We start from the raw sequence: 15,702 nt of genomic DNA on the forward strand, positions 1-15,702 counted from the left end.
GAGCCACATCCAGCCTGGCCTTGAATGCCTCCAGGGATGGGGCATCCACAGCCTCCTTGGGCAACCTGTTCAGTGTGTCACCACCCCCTGTGTAAAAAAAAAACTTCTTCCTACTATCTAACCTAAACCTCCCCTGTCTCAGTTGAAAACCTTTCCCCCTTGTCCTACTGCTATCCACCCTGGTAAACAACTGTTCCCCCTCCAGTTTATATGCTCCCTTCAAGTGCTGGAAGTGGTATGCAGTGGGAGGAAAGTGGTACTCTGGGGAGCAAATATCTTATTTGGGGGAGAAAAGTGGTATTTTGTGGGAGCAAATGTCATATTTTGGGAATAAAAGTGGTATTTTCTGAGAAAATATCAGATTTTTGGAAGAAAATTTGTATTTTTGGGAGGAAAATTCAGATTTGTTCAGAAAAGTGATATTTGGAGGTAGAAAATGTCATAGTTTGGGAGTAGAAGTGGTGTTTTTGGGGAGCAGATGTCATATTTTAAGGAGAAATGTGGTATTTTGGGGGAGAGGAGACCTTTTTTCAGTCATATTAAATGTCATAAATGTCATTTTGGTGACAAATTGATATTTATGGTAGAAAATGTCATATTTCAATAGTTTTTGGGAGGAAAGATCAGATTTTTTTGGAAGAAAACTTGTATTTTTGAGGCAGAAAATGTCATATTTTCGGTTAAATGTGGTATTTTGAGAGAATGTCATGCTCTTGAGGAAAAAAGTGGCATTTCTGGTGAGAAAAATGTCAATTTTGGGGGAGGAATGTGGCATTTTCAGGACAAAACATCAGATTTTGGGAAGCAAAATGGTGTTTTCAAGGAGAAATTGTCATATTTTTAGGAGAAATATGATATTTTGGAGGAGGAAATGTCAGATTTTTCAGGAGAAAAGTGGTGTTTTGGGGGAGAAAATGCCATATTTTGGGAAGAAAAGTGGTATTTTAGGGAAAAGATGTCATTTTGGTGAAAATGTGGTATTTTTCAGGGAGGAAATGTCTTATTTTTAATTGAAATGAGGTTTTGGGGCAGAATATGTTGTATTTTGAAAGAAAAGTGGTATTTTGGGGGGTGAAAATGGCATATAAGGGGGAAAATGGTGTTTTGGGGGAGATGTCAAATTTTCAAGAAGAAAAGTGGTATTTTGGGCTGAAAATGTCACATTACGATGGAAAAAGTGGTATTTTCAGGGAGAAAATGTTATTTTCAGGAGAAACATGGTTTTGGGGGAGAAAATGTCTATGCCTGGCTGAACCTCAACACTACTAGCTTGGTTGGGGTACTCTCTTGAAGTCAAATGAGACCATTTGCCAGTTGTTCCTAGCACTGATGGGCAGCTTGGTAGCAGGAAGCTATGTGATGTGCTCAGAGGAGTCATGTGTTCTTAAGGTAAGCATCTCATACCACAAAAACCCCCAAACTTTTACAGCTTTTAGCCAGGTAGTAGAGGCCCTGCCTCTGTAGGTCTCCTGTGAGGCAGGGATAATAGCAGGCAGAGGAATCACTGAGGTGCATGAGGTTATGTTATTGAAGTCTAGAAAGTAAGTTTTTGAATGCAATGAGTAATTCTGACATGTAGGCACCTGTTAGGTATAAGAATGTAACAGTTCAGTTGTGGTCATAATCATCGGGATTTTACCAGAGGCTTATGTTTACAAAGACAGCCATTGAGGCACCCTGCGGTGCAGTGCTCACCCACCCTGGCGATGCAGGCGGGGGATTCCCAGCAATGGGCAGAAGGCAGAGCTGGGTGGGTTGGCCAGGCAGAGGGGCTCACAGCACAGGGAGCCCAGCTTCCCATGGCAGCGGGGCTGGAGAAGGGCAGCGTGGAGGGCCGGGCTGCTGCTCCGCCCAGTGCTGCCATAGCAGCGTTGTGGAGAAGCCCGCCGCCGCACGCGTACCCGGGCCCAGTCTGCTCCTTCCACAGGCGTTTTGACTCGGGTGCTGCAGCAGCACGTCGGCTCCAGCCCTGCTCCTGCCGGGTCCCAGATAGATGAGCAGCGACAGGTAAAAGGCTCCGTGTGGTGCAGGCTGGCAGCGGTTGGAGTCACGTAATTAGAAGACGCCGACTGGGCGCTGCGCAGCGACCTGCTGTTGCTGTGGAAGAATGGCTGCGAAGAGAAAGGAGGCGGTCCTTCAGGTCAGTGGGAGCCCGCCGTGCCGGACGGTCTCTCAGAACAACTTCTAAATTCACGGAGAATTGAAAGAATGAAGTTTGGTCTTCGGGTATCTGCTGTCAGAACCCTGCTGCGAGCTTCTCGTGGTAGAAAAGCATTCCTGAAGGCAGGTGGGAAGCATAGGAGAGCTGCAGCAGGGCGAATACCCCCAAGATCAGTGCCAGGGGTGCAGTTTGCACTGCAGTGCTGTTACCTGCTGCTCTGCTCTGCGCTTCGGGTGCTTTCAAGGAACAAAACGCATGGGTGTTTTGCAGGACAACTGCTCAGAGAACTTCCAGAAAGGGAGCTGGTCCTGGTGGTCTGAGGCTCACCGGCTATTTCTGACCAGTTTGCATGTTCAGAGATTGCTGCAAAGCTGGAAAAAGTTGGGAGGTACCAGGAAAAATTGCAAGGCTGAAAAGCCTATTTCACATCGATGCACAGAGTAACGTTTCCCTATTTAAACCCTGTGAGTGCCCTAATGATTCTCTATAGCTGTATAGGGGAGAGGAAGTTTCCAAGAGCAGATTACTATGCAAAGCCATCGAAAAAGCCAAAAGAGGTCATGAGCATCTTGAGATTTTGCATGGAGTTTGGTGTTCACTAGAGAAGGAGGTTAAGAACTCCATAAGTCACTGTAAAAACTGGAGAACATGGGGTCAGACTGTGAATATATAAGAAGAGAAAGGTGATGAGTTTAAGCTGGGAGTTATTTCTGCTGCTGCTTGTTGCACTGAATTCCTTTGTGTTGGCAAAATTCTGCAATGAGACTTTGCACTTTTGGCAACTAGCTACACATCCAGCTTGGGAGATCCTAGTTTAGGTCTGCACAGGTGTGACTGTGTGACCTGAGCCTTGTGTATGGCACAGCGTGTTGGCATGGAGACGCTCTGGGTGTATCAGAGAAGAGCCATATCCTGGCTGCTGCTGGGCATCCATGTTAGCAAAGCACTTTGAACAGTGCTGGCATTGCTTCCTGAGTCCATCAGTTGAACTCACTGTTGCAAATTACAATCATCATAAATGAGTTGAACTCATTAACGTGCTGTGGAATGCTCTGAGGGTGTCCTAGCACTGCTGATACCTGGAATAATTGCATTTCTTAATTCTGCAAATGTGCTCTGATAAATTAGGTGGGGGGTCACATGCTGAAAACAGATGTGCCTGTCATACAGGTAAGCACACAGTGATGTCTATGTTTACAACTACCTGATGACTTACTGTTGCTCTGACTGGTTCTATGTTTTCACACAGATGAACATCAATAGCCAGGAGCATTGGGAGGAAATGCTGTGTCTTGAAGGCCTCATTGGTAAGGGCTTGGTCAACAGGCAAGTGTTGGTTTGTTCTGTGTTACAAGCGCTTTAATACCAGCAGAAGTTGATTCCTTGCAGGACCAATGTTTGGACAAACCCTGTTTCTCTTGCCCTGAGTGGAAGTAAGGAATATAATACTATATTAGAAGAGGCTGTACTAGCTGGAGGCTACCAACTTATGTGGGACAGTTGTCATGGAACTCCAGCAGCACTGGTGCAGGAGCCTCGAGTCCCCCTTGTAGCCACAGGCATGGGGCAGGGCGGTCCCAGTGCAAGGAGCAGCCCTGGCTCCCAAGGGGGAAGGTCACCTGGAAAATCTGATACCCTTGGGGTCACAGCCATGTACATATATCTTTTAAAGACTAACGTTAGCTTGTTATTTTTTAATGCCATTTGACCCTTTGATCTATTAGTATTAGTGTATCAGTAGTTAGTTTGTATTGCAATTGAATCCGCAGCCTTTCTGGTGCTTTGCAAGAGTCAGAACTATGGGAGCAGCAGCCCCAGGCTGCAGCTTGAGGGGCTCGGGTTGGAACTTAAGAAAATCTCCTTCCCCAGGAGGGTGATGCCATAGAGATCCCCAGAAGAGGACACTTCATTCCTGTGAGGATTTCAGGTTTCTTATGGCACTAATGGCCTTTATGCAGCCCCCTTCCTAAAGATTACACTGCAAAGTGCACAAACCCACCTATTGGTGTAGGTCTGAAATGACCCATTCTGACCTTGTTCTTATTTTCATGCTTGCAGTTGTTGATGCATATCAAGCCTGGTGTGGCCCATGCAAAATGGTAGTGGATCTTTTCCGAAAAATAAGGAATGAAGTCAGCAGTGACCTTCTGCATTTTGCTGCGGTAAGGTCCCATTTGGCACTGCTTAAAAAAAATCCACATTCTGTCCCCTGAACTTAGTAGGTAACTGAAGGCTGAAGTCATCCATCTTTCCAAATCCATCCAAAACAGTAACAGTGCAGGAGCTCCAGCCTGTGTGAATGAAGCTGCTGGATGCAGGTTGGTTGCATCGATCAGAGCTCGTACCATTAAAGATTTTCAGTCTTGAACAATTCTGTACTTATCAGATGTTTTTCTGCAAAGGGGAAGGCTTGAACACAACTGATCATTTTGTTTCATGCCTTTCATATTTTACCAGTTCTTGCTTTAACACCGCCAGCAGACTTGCTGTTCTTGGGCAGGGTGACACGTCTGTTGGAAGATGTGTGCCTGCTGACACGGTGAACTTTCCAAAGGACTTCTTTCTGCAGTGTGCACCAAACTGCTTAAGCAAAGTGGATGGGCAGGATGAGCAGCACCGGTGTTCCTATGCTGTACAGGGAAAATGTGAAGGAGCTGGGTTTTCAAAACCTGCAGAAGAGAAGGCTCAGGGGCAGAGCTGAGAGCTGTCTTTGGCTGTCTAATGGGGCATTATTAGAGAAGGAAGAGACAGGCACTGCTCAGTGGTACGTAGCAAAAGAACAAGAGACAACAGGATTGAATTGCAGCAGGGAAAAATCCAAAATATACAAGGAAAAAGAAAAATGTTCACAATGGGAGTGATTAGGGCACTGGGACAAGTTCCCAGAGCTGTGGAGCACTGATTTGTAGAGGTGCTCAGAACTCCACTCCACACAGCCTTGCACACACTCCTGCTGCTGTCCCAGCTCCTGTGGGCAGAATCTGCCAGAGACATCCACAGCTTCTTGAGCGTGGTGCTGAGCTGAGACACAGTCCTTGGCTCTGACCAGTGTCATTCCAGCCTGCAAGCCTGGGATTTTGCTGGACGTGAGGGTTGAGTGCTGGCCAGTTCTGAGCACAGGCTGTTCTTCACGTGTTCCTCTGAAGCAGAAAGGTTTTACCATAAACTCTTGTTTTATCTGACATCCTTTTTAGGCTGAAGTTGATTCCATTGATGCTCTGGAAGAATACAGAGGAAAATGTGAGCCCATCTTTCTCTTCTATACAGTGAGTGAAAAGTTTCTTACAGCAGTTACATACCAGTAAATGTGACTTATCAATGGGGAGAGCTGTGCTACTGCAGGGCCTTGCTGCTGCCACAGGCTGCTTCCCTTCATCCTCAGACTCATCAGGAACAGTAAAGAAAGTTGTTCCAAAGTTTCCCTTTTGTTCTGGAGTGGAGCAGCTCTGCCTGTGAGGAGGGCCTGGTACATAATTTAATGTCTCTGTTGTCAATCTGGATGAGGGGATTGAGTGCACCCTCAGTAAGTCTGCAGATGGCACTAAGCTGGGAGGAAGTGTTCCTCTGCCTGAGGGTAGGAAGGCCCTGCAGAGGGACCGAGGCAGGCTGATTGCTGGGCTGAGACCGGTTGTATGAGTTTAAATGAGACAAGTCCTGCGCTTTGGTCACAACCCCATGGAGCACTATGGGCTTGGGGCAGAGTGGCTGGAAAGCCGTGCGGAGGAAAAGGACCTGGGGTGTTGGCTGATGCTAAGCTGAACATGAGCAGCAGTGTGCCCAGGTGGCCAAGAGGGCCAATGGCATCCTGGCTTGTATCAGAAATAGTGCAGCCAGCAGGAGCAGGAGGTGGTTGTCCCCACTCAGCACTGGTGAGGCTCCACCTTGAGTACTGTGCTTAGTTTTGGGCCCCTCACTACAAGAAAGACATTGAGGTCCTGAAGTGTCTCCACGGAAGGGCAATGAAGCTGTGAGGGAGGGTTTTGGAGCCCAAGTCTTATGGGGAGCAGCTGAGGGAACTGGGATGGATCAGTGTGGAGAAGAGGAGGCTCAGGGCAGACCTCATCACTCTCTGCAACTCCCTGAGAGGCAGTTGTGGTGGATGGAGGCCAGTTACTTCTTCCAGGTAACAGCAGTAGGACGAGAGGTGATGGCCTCGAGTTGTGCTGGGGAGGTCAGGTTGGGTATTAGGAAACATTCCTTCTCAGAAAGAGCAGTGAGGAACTGCACAGCTGCACAGGGAGGTGGGGAATCACCGTCCCTGGAGGTGTTCAAAGCTGTGGGGATGTGGCACTGAGGGATGTGGGCAGTGGGTGGGGTGGGCTGGGGTTGGACTTGGGGGTCCTAGGGGTCTTTTCCAGCCTTGATGATTCTGTGATAACACAATACATGATGTGCTCCTCTGGTGATTTCCAGAGCCCAGGGGGCTGCCCTCACTGACAGACATGCTTCTCACCCTTTTCAGAGAGGAGAACTGGCAGCTGTTGTAAGAGGAGCAAATGCCCCGTTGCTGCAGAAGACCATTCTGAATCAGCTGGCAGTGGCAAGGAAGGTTTTGGAGCATGGAGGAGAGCGTTTGGCGGCAATCAGGCTCTGAATCCTTCTTGTTAGAGCTAAGGCTCAGCTCTCCAGTGCCAGCAGGGCTCTGAAGCTGGGCTGCTTCCTGCCAAAGCTGTGTCAGTTTTTCTGGGCTGAGCCTGAAGACCGAGATGCCCCCTGTGTCACAGGGCTGTGCAGCCCTCCTGGATGTAAGGAAGAAGCTGAAAGGGGTGGTTGTGACATTAAAACCTCTGTCCTCGGGAGGAGGAAAAGCAGTACATCACCCAGCTCTGCAGGATGCAGGGGGAACTCTGCTGTGTCTTCTCCTGCTGTGCTCACCCACCGCTAGCGTTAGTTACTCCTTTGGGACACCTTAGCTTTTAATTCCATAATCTAGAAGCTCTCTGATGGCATTTCTCAGGCTGCAGGGGAGGGCACTGCGTTGCACTGTGCCATGCTCATTCCTCGCTGCGCTGAGCTGCAGCCCGTGCTGGGATATCACCGTGCAATCGCTGTGCCTGGCAGCAGCTGTCCTACAGCGGCTGTGCTGGGAACGGTGCCGCTGAGGAAACGCAACCTTTGATGTGAGCTCGCTGTGCAGCAGTACCGCTGCATCCCCTGCTTCTCAAGCACCGCAGTGACACCCACTGGTAACTCTCCATGTCCCCGATGATTTCTTTTTCTCCCCCCGCAGGCTCACGTTCTCGCCGCACCCGAGTCCGGTTTCGCAAGCGCCGTCCCGGGGCAGCTGCACGCTTCCCAATAAACCGCTCCGTGCCATCGCCTCCGCCCCTCAGTTACCGCCGCGCAGCGGCCCCTTTAACGGCGGCGCGGGGAGGGCGGCGGTGCCGTGCTGCGCATGCGCGGAGTGGGGGCGGCTCCGGTCGCGGGTTCGAGTCCCGGCGCCGCCGGCCTGCTCACCCCGCCGCGAGCCGCAGCCCGGCCATGGACGCGGCGCCGGAGGATGGCCCTGCGGGAGCTGAGGCTGAGCCGGACGGGTTGCCCTGCCCGGAGCCGCCCGCGCCCCGCTTGAGCGTGGCGGAGCTGGACCGCGAGCTGGACTCCCGCAGCGAGCTGGTGCGTCGCCATTTCCGTGCTGGCGCTGCTCGTCTCGCCCCGCGCTGGGACGGCCGCGCCGCGCCCTCCCCTCTGCGCCCCTTCCGGCGGGATGGGTGGGAGTGGGAAGCGGTCCCCGCGGGCTCCGCGTGAGCGCTGAGGGGGGGCTGCGGTCGTGCAGGCAACGCCAGCGCTCGTGCCGCGTCCAGCGCTGCGGGGCGGCCCTGCCGGGGCACGTCTGACCCCGGGCGCAGCGGGGGGTGTGCTGAGGGAGCGCCCCGGAGCGAAACGTGCGTCTCGCCCCGATATTCCTCTTTGTCTAAAGCCGTTCCATGCGTCGCGTCGCTGTCAGGCGGGATCTGACGCCTGTGCGCGGGGGTGGGTGTAAGCAGCGCGTGCCTGGCTGCTCTTGTAGTTAGCAGAGGTTTGGAAGGCGGGGTTGGCATCTAACCCCGCTCTGTGGTTTCTGATGTCCAGATCGATGACAAAGAGTTCGACATCCCTCAAGTCGATACCCCGCCAACGCTGGAGAGCATCCTGAACGAGGTGAGAGGGGCACGGTGCGATGCTGCAGATGAGCTGCTGTCACTGGGGCTGGAGATGGCCCCCCCAAGGTCACCCGGGCTCCCATTTTCTTCTGGGAAATAAAGTGGTGTAACCCCATGACTTCCTGATGCCGACGGCTGACACAGCACGTGTGGAGTCGAGCAATTAATTGCTGGGTTCTTCACAGCTCCGCCTCTGTGGTCTGTTTCACACATCTGGCCCTGTGTAATTGCAAAAAGCAGCTTGGAGCAGGTGACTTCTCTTAAAAGCATTAAAGGTGCAGGTGTGAAGTGTCCCAGACAGTCACGTACAGCCTAGGAACTGGAGGAGCAGTTTGCTGCCCGAGTAGAAGGGGACATTGAGTGGAGGTGTGGAAGAGCACGTCCTGTTTCTGGAGGTGGATGTGGGTGTAGCTCAGAGAATTTCTGTGAGCCCAAACTTGCATGCGGGCCCATCCACGCTGAAGGAGTAGATCTGTGGTAATGTGGAGAAAACGTGGCTCGGTGCAGTCTTTGGTGCTGTTTGTCTCAGTGCATACAGGATGGGAATGAGCAGCCAAGTGTTTTCTGGAAGGGATTTCTGTGTGGAGCACAAGCTGAGTGAGCCCATAGGTGTGCCTTGCTCTGAAGAAAGGCACGGTGTGTGCAGGGCTGTGCTCTGTAAGACAAACATGGAGCGCCTGCTCTCATGTCTGCATGTTGGCTCTCACTGCAGTACTGTGTTTGTGCTCTGTGGCTCTGTGCTTCAAGGACAGCGTGATCTGTGCTGAAGTAAGAAGGTGGCCGAAACAGTGGCCATTTTGGAATAATACAGAAACACTCCTAGGCAAAGCCTGAGGAGGGAGGGCTCACCAGCAGAAGGCAGCCCTGGGGCAGAGCACGGTTAGCTCTCCTGTTGGCAGCATTCCCTCACTGGTGTTCCCACACTATCCATCCCCTCTGTGATCACTGGGGGCTCTGGAGACTGGTTCTTCCACGCTATCCGCAACATAGTATAGTTCTGTTCTTCTAGTAGGAGATTATCTTGCTGTATTCTGATTCTCACTTTTTTTTCCTGCTCGCTTGATGCTGTGTTGCTGATGTTTCAGTCAGGATGTTGTGTGTTTTGGACGTTGACCAAGCGTGCTGATTCTCTTCTTTCAGACTGATGATGAAGAAGAGTCTTTCGTTTTGGAAGATCCCTTTCTCTTGAACATCGATAACACGGATACGCACTCCTATGACACATCTTCTGTAGCAAGCTCTGACAGTGGGGACAGGACGCACCTGAAAAGGTACCACGAGCCTGATACCCTGGGAGATTAAATCAGTTCAAAGTAATTGTCTTTTTGGGTGGGTAGAAGGACTCTCAATGCTAAGAGCAATGGAAATTTCCTAAAGCAACCTGCGTTTTTAAAAGGTGAGCAAAATGCTCTTGCTCCTGGAAATGGGATGTGAATCTTGGCATCCCAAAGCAGCCCGGGATGTGATAGCTGCAATACTGCTGACTTACTTTGTTAGTTACTCAGATGATGGCTTTGTTTTACACCCTGAGCCACTCCCATGGCATGCTTATGTGCCATGGGAAGTTGGCCTCTGGTTTCTGTTACGCTGTGGTTGCTACATGAGTAATTGCACTGGCTACAAACACTCTTAAGTGTCACAGTTCATGGTGGCACATAGTGGTGTTCTGAGGCACTGTTCTTTCATTTTCAGATAAAATGGTTTGTATTGAGTGAACCATAACCTGAAGGGACTTAAATATTTTCTGGTATGGAGGAGGCAGGAAAACCAGGAATTGTTTTTGTCATGTTTGTTTGAAGCTGCCCACTGTGTTGTTGGGTCCTCAGACACACTATAAGCTATTAGACGTGTTTCATCAGCCTACCTACTTGTTTGTATGTCTCTGGAAAGATAAGAACTGAATTTTCCTGGGGAATTTCCCCCTCCTGAGCGTGTTATGCTAAACCAGAGCTCTTCAGAAGTTACTTTTCCCTGTACACTGGTTACCTTTAAAAACATTTTCTCCATAAACAGCAACTTTTACCTTTCATATAAAGCTAGCTGTTTGAATTGAATATTACACTTCAAGTATACATCTGGTTTTCCCAGGGCTCCATATGCTGCTAACGAGCCTTTTTCAGTTGTATGTTTCCTATAGGTGCTCACCTTTAGAGGTTGAAGCTTCCCATCTCACTGAGGCTGGATTAAAGAGCAGAAGTGTTCCTCTCAGGTTTTGTTCATAAATGCTGTAGTCTGCAGGGAGATGCTTGAAACTGAGCATTTGTTTGGAGGACTTTTCATTTCTGTAGAAGAGGAGTTCAGACAAATCTTTATGCAGGCACAGTGTTATGCTGTATCCTTTGCTATTGATTTCACGTCTGTTGATTCTGGACACGTGTGCTTCAGCAGTAAGAATGGAAACTGCATGGTTATGCATGCATGTAGAATTTACCTGCTGGTTTAGCTGTGGGCTAACGTTTCAAACTCTGCTTTAATGTGTTTGGATTATTTCTTCTTTCCTTAGGAAGAAAAAACTCCCGGATTCTCTCTCTCTGCACGGATCGGTTATAAGACTCTCGCTGCTGAAAGGGATTTCTGCCCAAATTGTATCTGCAGCTGTAAGTGTCTTTCTCTCCTGGTGACATCTATTAAGTAAAATTTTGGCTTCTGCTGTGGAGGAATGTGGGTGATATTCTCCCTCCTCACAGGATTAGTATTAGCGTGTTTAGTACATAAGCTACTATTAGTAATCTCTAACTAGGAGTGAATTACTAGCTGACTTTATGCAGCAGCAGTGTGATAAGTCCTCTTTAACACTGCTTTTTGTTACCAGATGTCAAGAAAGCTGATGGGAAATATTAATACAAAATGATGTCAGTCCTGTTGTTGCTTAAAGGTGCTAGAAACAGGTTTGTAGCAGGCACAGTCCACACTCATCCCAGGCCTACACTCTTCTGTGTCTCTGACTGCACCTTGGGCCTGCCTGGAGTTTGTGCTGCTGGTGAAAAGGAGCTGTCCAAGATCAGAGCTGAGGCAGTGATTTACAAAGAATGTGAATTCTGAAGCAGGCTTGTTAGAATAAAATGCAGGTGATTCGTCTGTGAGTGTTTCTGTAAGGGCTGTGTGACTGGAGTCTGAGTGTGAATAGGCTGCAGCTAGTTGTTACTTGTGTTGATGGAGGTGTGAATGAGACACCTGGGTGTGAAGCTAAGAAGGTGTTCTGGAGAGGGAAGTGGTTTTGCATGAGATATCAGTGCAGTGTCCTCAGAGTGCTGAGGGCTGTTAATCGGATGAGACTTGTTTTGAGAAAAACAGGATAGCTTTCATTTGGAATGACAGGATATTCTGCTTCTTCTCTGTCTCTGTGTGCTTTCTCATCCATTCTGGGTATTCCTTGCCAGTGGTTTCCTCTGCACTTTCTGCCCTGGTGGGACTCATTAAAACGTATCTTGTATTGACTCTGTGTGCTGTATTAGAGACATTAATAGTGCAGGGTGTTCTGCTGCTTACTCATAACTCATCCTGTTTTTCTAGGACAAAGTGGATGCTGGTTTGCCTACTGCAATTGTAAGTACACCACTTTCATGTATTGTGTGGTTATTCTTCATATAAATTTGGCAAAATTTAAGCAATATTTTAGTAGAGCTGATAAATGGATCTCAATCTTCTTGTCCTTGCTAAGAATCCTCAAATCTGAGAGGTAGGAAGAGTAACATTAGGAGGCTAGCTTCTGGGAGCAGAGTGCAGCCTTTCCTAACTGCCCCTGTGCTGATGGAGCCCTCTGCTCTTCCCTTTTTCATGTCATCATCAGGAGTTCTTAGTTGAGCACACAACCATTCCCCACTGCATTCATCTGTTGGACACCTTGAAGTTTCCTACCTATTTCTTCTTTGCCAGCCGTTGCTTTGACTCCTAACCGTGTTTTAAAGACATTTAAACTGAAGTGCTCATCGTACAGTGAGTTCAAAGTCTCCATGGCTTTGATATAACTCAAATGTGATCTTAAGGCTTTGCTGAAAGCCTGTCTGGAAGGCACGGACCTGTTTAGCAATGGGCACTAAGCTTCTTGAAGTCAAGCACAATAATTAAAGTAAGTCAGAAGCAAGCTGTGTATAATCAGAGGAATGTTTTAAGGAGATGGCAAACAGCAAGTATTTCTTGCCCTTGTGAAGTTAGTTTTAATACTTTATGAAGAAAACAAAGTCATTTGGTCACTTTGACTGTGGTAGCAGCAGTACATAGGAAATGATGCTTTTTAGTTAAAGAGGAAAAGGGAAAAACACATCTAGGGGTGAGGGTTGCATAGCAAGGTTGGAAGCGTGTGTGGCTGAGGCATGTGGGGGGGGTGCAGAATTGTCCTTTGGTTGTAGTTCTCATGTAGGAAATGTCTGTTGCTTGTGTATTAAAAAGTTAAAAGTCTATAACCTTCTTAAAACGTCCCCTTCTGGTAAGCTTTGTGTGGTGTTAGAAGCGGTGGATTTGTGAACGACACTTCTCAGCTTTTGGTCTTTCTCCATGACTTTTTCAGGCAGCATCAAATCTGATAGCAGTGGGGACTTCTCATGGGCTAGCGCTGATTTTTGGTAAGTGAAAAAGAAAGCTCTGAGACATTTGCATTTTAATGATCTTTAAAAACAACAACAACAAAAACACCAACAAAACGAATGAAAGAAGCAGTCCCCAAACCAGCTACCATTAGAACTGGATTTCTTGTCGTATGCTTTATGCTAAATACGATTTAATTTCAGTAAAGAAATAAAGCACAAGTCATATTTAATTTGTTACTATTTGAACCATTGTATAGCATGTGCTAATTTGAACTATTTGTGTAGGTCTTGCTTCTGTTTTGCAGGAGCTCGACACACTGATAACAAGAAACTTGTCTCCTTGACAGTTGCATGAAGAACTCTTTCTGTGTTTATGTGTGAAATTACTCTGTTCTGATACGGAGGAAACCAGAATCATTGTAATAGAACAATCTTGCAGCATATCCATCTTTTCCCTTCTGATGCAGTAGCTGCCAGGAGTAGGAAAATTAGAATGTATTCATTGAGAAGGGAAACTTGCAACCCATGGCTACCTGCAGACTTGCATCCTTGATTCCTCCTTCCCTGACCTCCCCCTGCATCCATCACCTCTTTATCCCTTCTTTCTGTCATTCTTTCTCCCATCACCAGCCTGTCTTACAAGTAAGTTCTGAGCTTATGCCTTAGCTAACCAGCTTCACAGCTGCGAGAGGGCTGCTCTTGGAGCGCTCCCATGCACGTTTAGTTTGAGTGCATTGATGTCTATGCAGCACCAAATTCATAACGATTTTTGAAATTGGATTATCCTTTCCTGTCGGAGTTGGCTGGAATTATTCAAGAGGCTAAAAGTTATGAGGGGGGCAGGGTACAGCAGAAGGGTGGGAAGGACTGTGACGGCATAAGTCTCACATTCTTGGGAATTTAGACTTCAAAACAGGATGTACTTAATATGATCAACACGTGATCTGACTGAGTTTTTTAGTAGGAGATCTTTGTAGCTTGCTTTGTAGCTGCTATGAAAGACATTTATATGGTGATTTTCCTATTTCTGTCTTGTATGTGGGCGCTTCAGGAAGTTTGTAAGCTTCTGAACAAGGGGTTGTCAGAATAGTGCATTTTACATTTGCATTTTACACTCCAGGACTTGAGGAATCTACATAAGCATGTGAACAGGGAGGGTCATTCTTATCTTTGTTGTGACTATTTCAGTGGGACTTGATGCAGAAAGGATTGATCACCGAATGCCTGAGGTGCTTAATGTGCCCTGGTATTTCAGTTCAGATATTTCATAAGGATGTTTAAGAATTGTTTTCTTTGTTACGCTCTTGGTTAGATTTTTGGACAAACTTTTACTGTTACTTTGGCCGTGATCTTTACATTGCTGTGTACTTGGCAGTTTCTAAACGTTCTCCCGTGGCCTTTAGAAAACGTGATGCTATGTTTTTCCTGTCAAGTTCCTTGGCTTTTACTAAAATAGGTGCTAATGCTTTAAGAATTTCTTTGCATACTTGCAATAGAAGCTTAAAGCTTTCAGATCTATGGAAGCATATAAAGTTACTGTTTATACAAGTGCATACTGGGCTTTATTGTCATCAGGGCATTCGGCAGGTTGTGGAAAATGTTGGTTCTGTTTTGTACTGGTGAGATCACATCTGTGCTACTCTGCACAGTTTTGGGCTCCTCGGTATGAGAAAGGCATTGGTGTGTGCTGGAGTGAGCCCAGCAGGGGTCACCAAGGTGCTCAGAGGGGTAAAGCACGTGGTGAGGGAGGAGAGAATGGGATTTGGCTGCATGGAGAGAAAGTGTCTAAGGGGATGTAATGTTGCTGGCTTCTACTGTGTACTGGAAAGGGGCAGAGAAGTGAGAGCTGGACCTTTCTCAAAGGCTCCTGGTGTTAGGGTAAGAGGCAGTGCACTGGAGTTGCCCCAGGGGAAGCTCTGACTGGTATCTGTTTTGACCATGAGGGTGATGAAGCACTGGAACAGATGTTGAGAGAGGTTGCAGGATCACCTTCCTTGGAATACACAGAGCTCATCAAGGCCCTGAGCAGGCTGAGCTCATTGACCTTCCTTGTGGCAGAGGGTGAGGCCAGGGGCTGCCGCACCTGCCTTGCAACCTGGGTTCTTCTGCTGCAACTAAGAGGTGATGAGAGGTGTGATACATCATCCAGCTTTTCACATACAGACAGGAGTGATTCCTGCATGCTTCTGTTCTCTTTTCATTAGTATCATGACGTCAAAATGTACAGACTTATTTTTCTTCGGTGACTGCACACTTAGTTTTAAAGCACTGTAATGACCAGCATCCCCTCAGGTAACTGAGCAAATCAAAAGGTGGAATGTTACCAAAGCAAAAACATCAGCAAAATCTGAAGGCTCTCTGTCTTTTTGAATGTTTGTCACATATGCTGTTCTTTACTTCTCTCCTTTCTCTTGTATTGATTTCTGACTTTTTCTTTCCTGTTTTGGCCCTTTCTATGTGGACTGAAAAGGAAAAGGTACAGTAACACCACACTGTGCACGTATCCTGCATGAGCAAGTTCTGTCCTGCCCAGTATGCATGCTGATGTGCTAGGTTACTCTGTGCCAGATAGGCAGCATGTGAGGCAGGGCAGTAACCAGGCAGTGGGTAGTACTGCTGGTGAGCCCAGAAACTGCCTATTGAATGCATGTGTACTGAATGCTGTCAGTTCTTTGGGCAGAAATAGCAGAGGAACAGGTAAATGTGCCATATGTAATGCTTTAGAACAGGATGTGTCTGTAGCTGTGTGCAAAGGCATTGTTTCAGGGCAGGACGAAGTAGAGCTCTTCCATGAGTTCACCATCCATCTGTTTCTCTCTGAGAGTTGTTAGTGGGAGCACTGCAGATTAAGACCTGAGTCAGGGAGCCACGAGTC

At 47.8% G+C, this 15,702-nt stretch overlaps 1 protein-coding gene across 4 annotated transcripts in view; it reads left to right on the forward strand.

The window, feature by feature from the left end:
* Positions 1 to 1,862: 1,862 nt before the first annotated feature.
* The window catches only part of VPS8 (VPS8 subunit of CORVET complex), a 71,394-nt gene continuing 57,554 nt past the window's right edge, over positions 1,863 to 15,702 (forward strand). The window contains exons 1-11 of one of the 4 annotated variants that reach the window (XM_015277164.4): positions 1,863 to 2,140; positions 3,411 to 3,468; positions 4,220 to 4,323; positions 5,356 to 5,427; positions 6,624 to 7,774; positions 8,231 to 8,299; positions 9,442 to 9,572; positions 10,805 to 10,898; positions 11,815 to 11,847; positions 12,809 to 12,863; positions 15,298 to 15,303. In XM_015277164.4, coding sequence (XP_015132650.2) covers positions 7,358 to 7,774; positions 8,231 to 8,299; positions 9,442 to 9,572; positions 10,805 to 10,898; positions 11,815 to 11,847; positions 12,809 to 12,863; positions 15,298 to 15,303 — 805 coding nt within the window. In that variant the 5' untranslated portion in view covers positions 1,863 to 2,140; positions 3,411 to 3,468; positions 4,220 to 4,323; positions 5,356 to 5,427; positions 6,624 to 7,357. Of the gene's footprint in view, positions 2,141 to 3,410; positions 3,469 to 4,219; positions 4,324 to 5,355; positions 5,428 to 6,623; positions 7,775 to 7,844; positions 8,132 to 8,230; positions 8,300 to 9,441; positions 9,573 to 10,804; positions 10,899 to 11,814; positions 11,848 to 12,808; positions 12,864 to 15,297; positions 15,304 to 15,702 lie in introns of those variants that run through there. The other 3 variants (XM_426694.8, XM_040706140.2, XM_040706141.2) reach the window with 3 other exon arrangements.

This window comes from Gallus gallus, chromosome 9 (genome assembly GCF_016699485.2).
Source record: "Gallus gallus isolate bGalGal1 chromosome 9, bGalGal1.mat.broiler.GRCg7b, whole genome shotgun sequence".
Classification (NCBI taxonomy): Eukaryota; Metazoa; Chordata; class Aves; order Galliformes; family Phasianidae; genus Gallus; species Gallus gallus.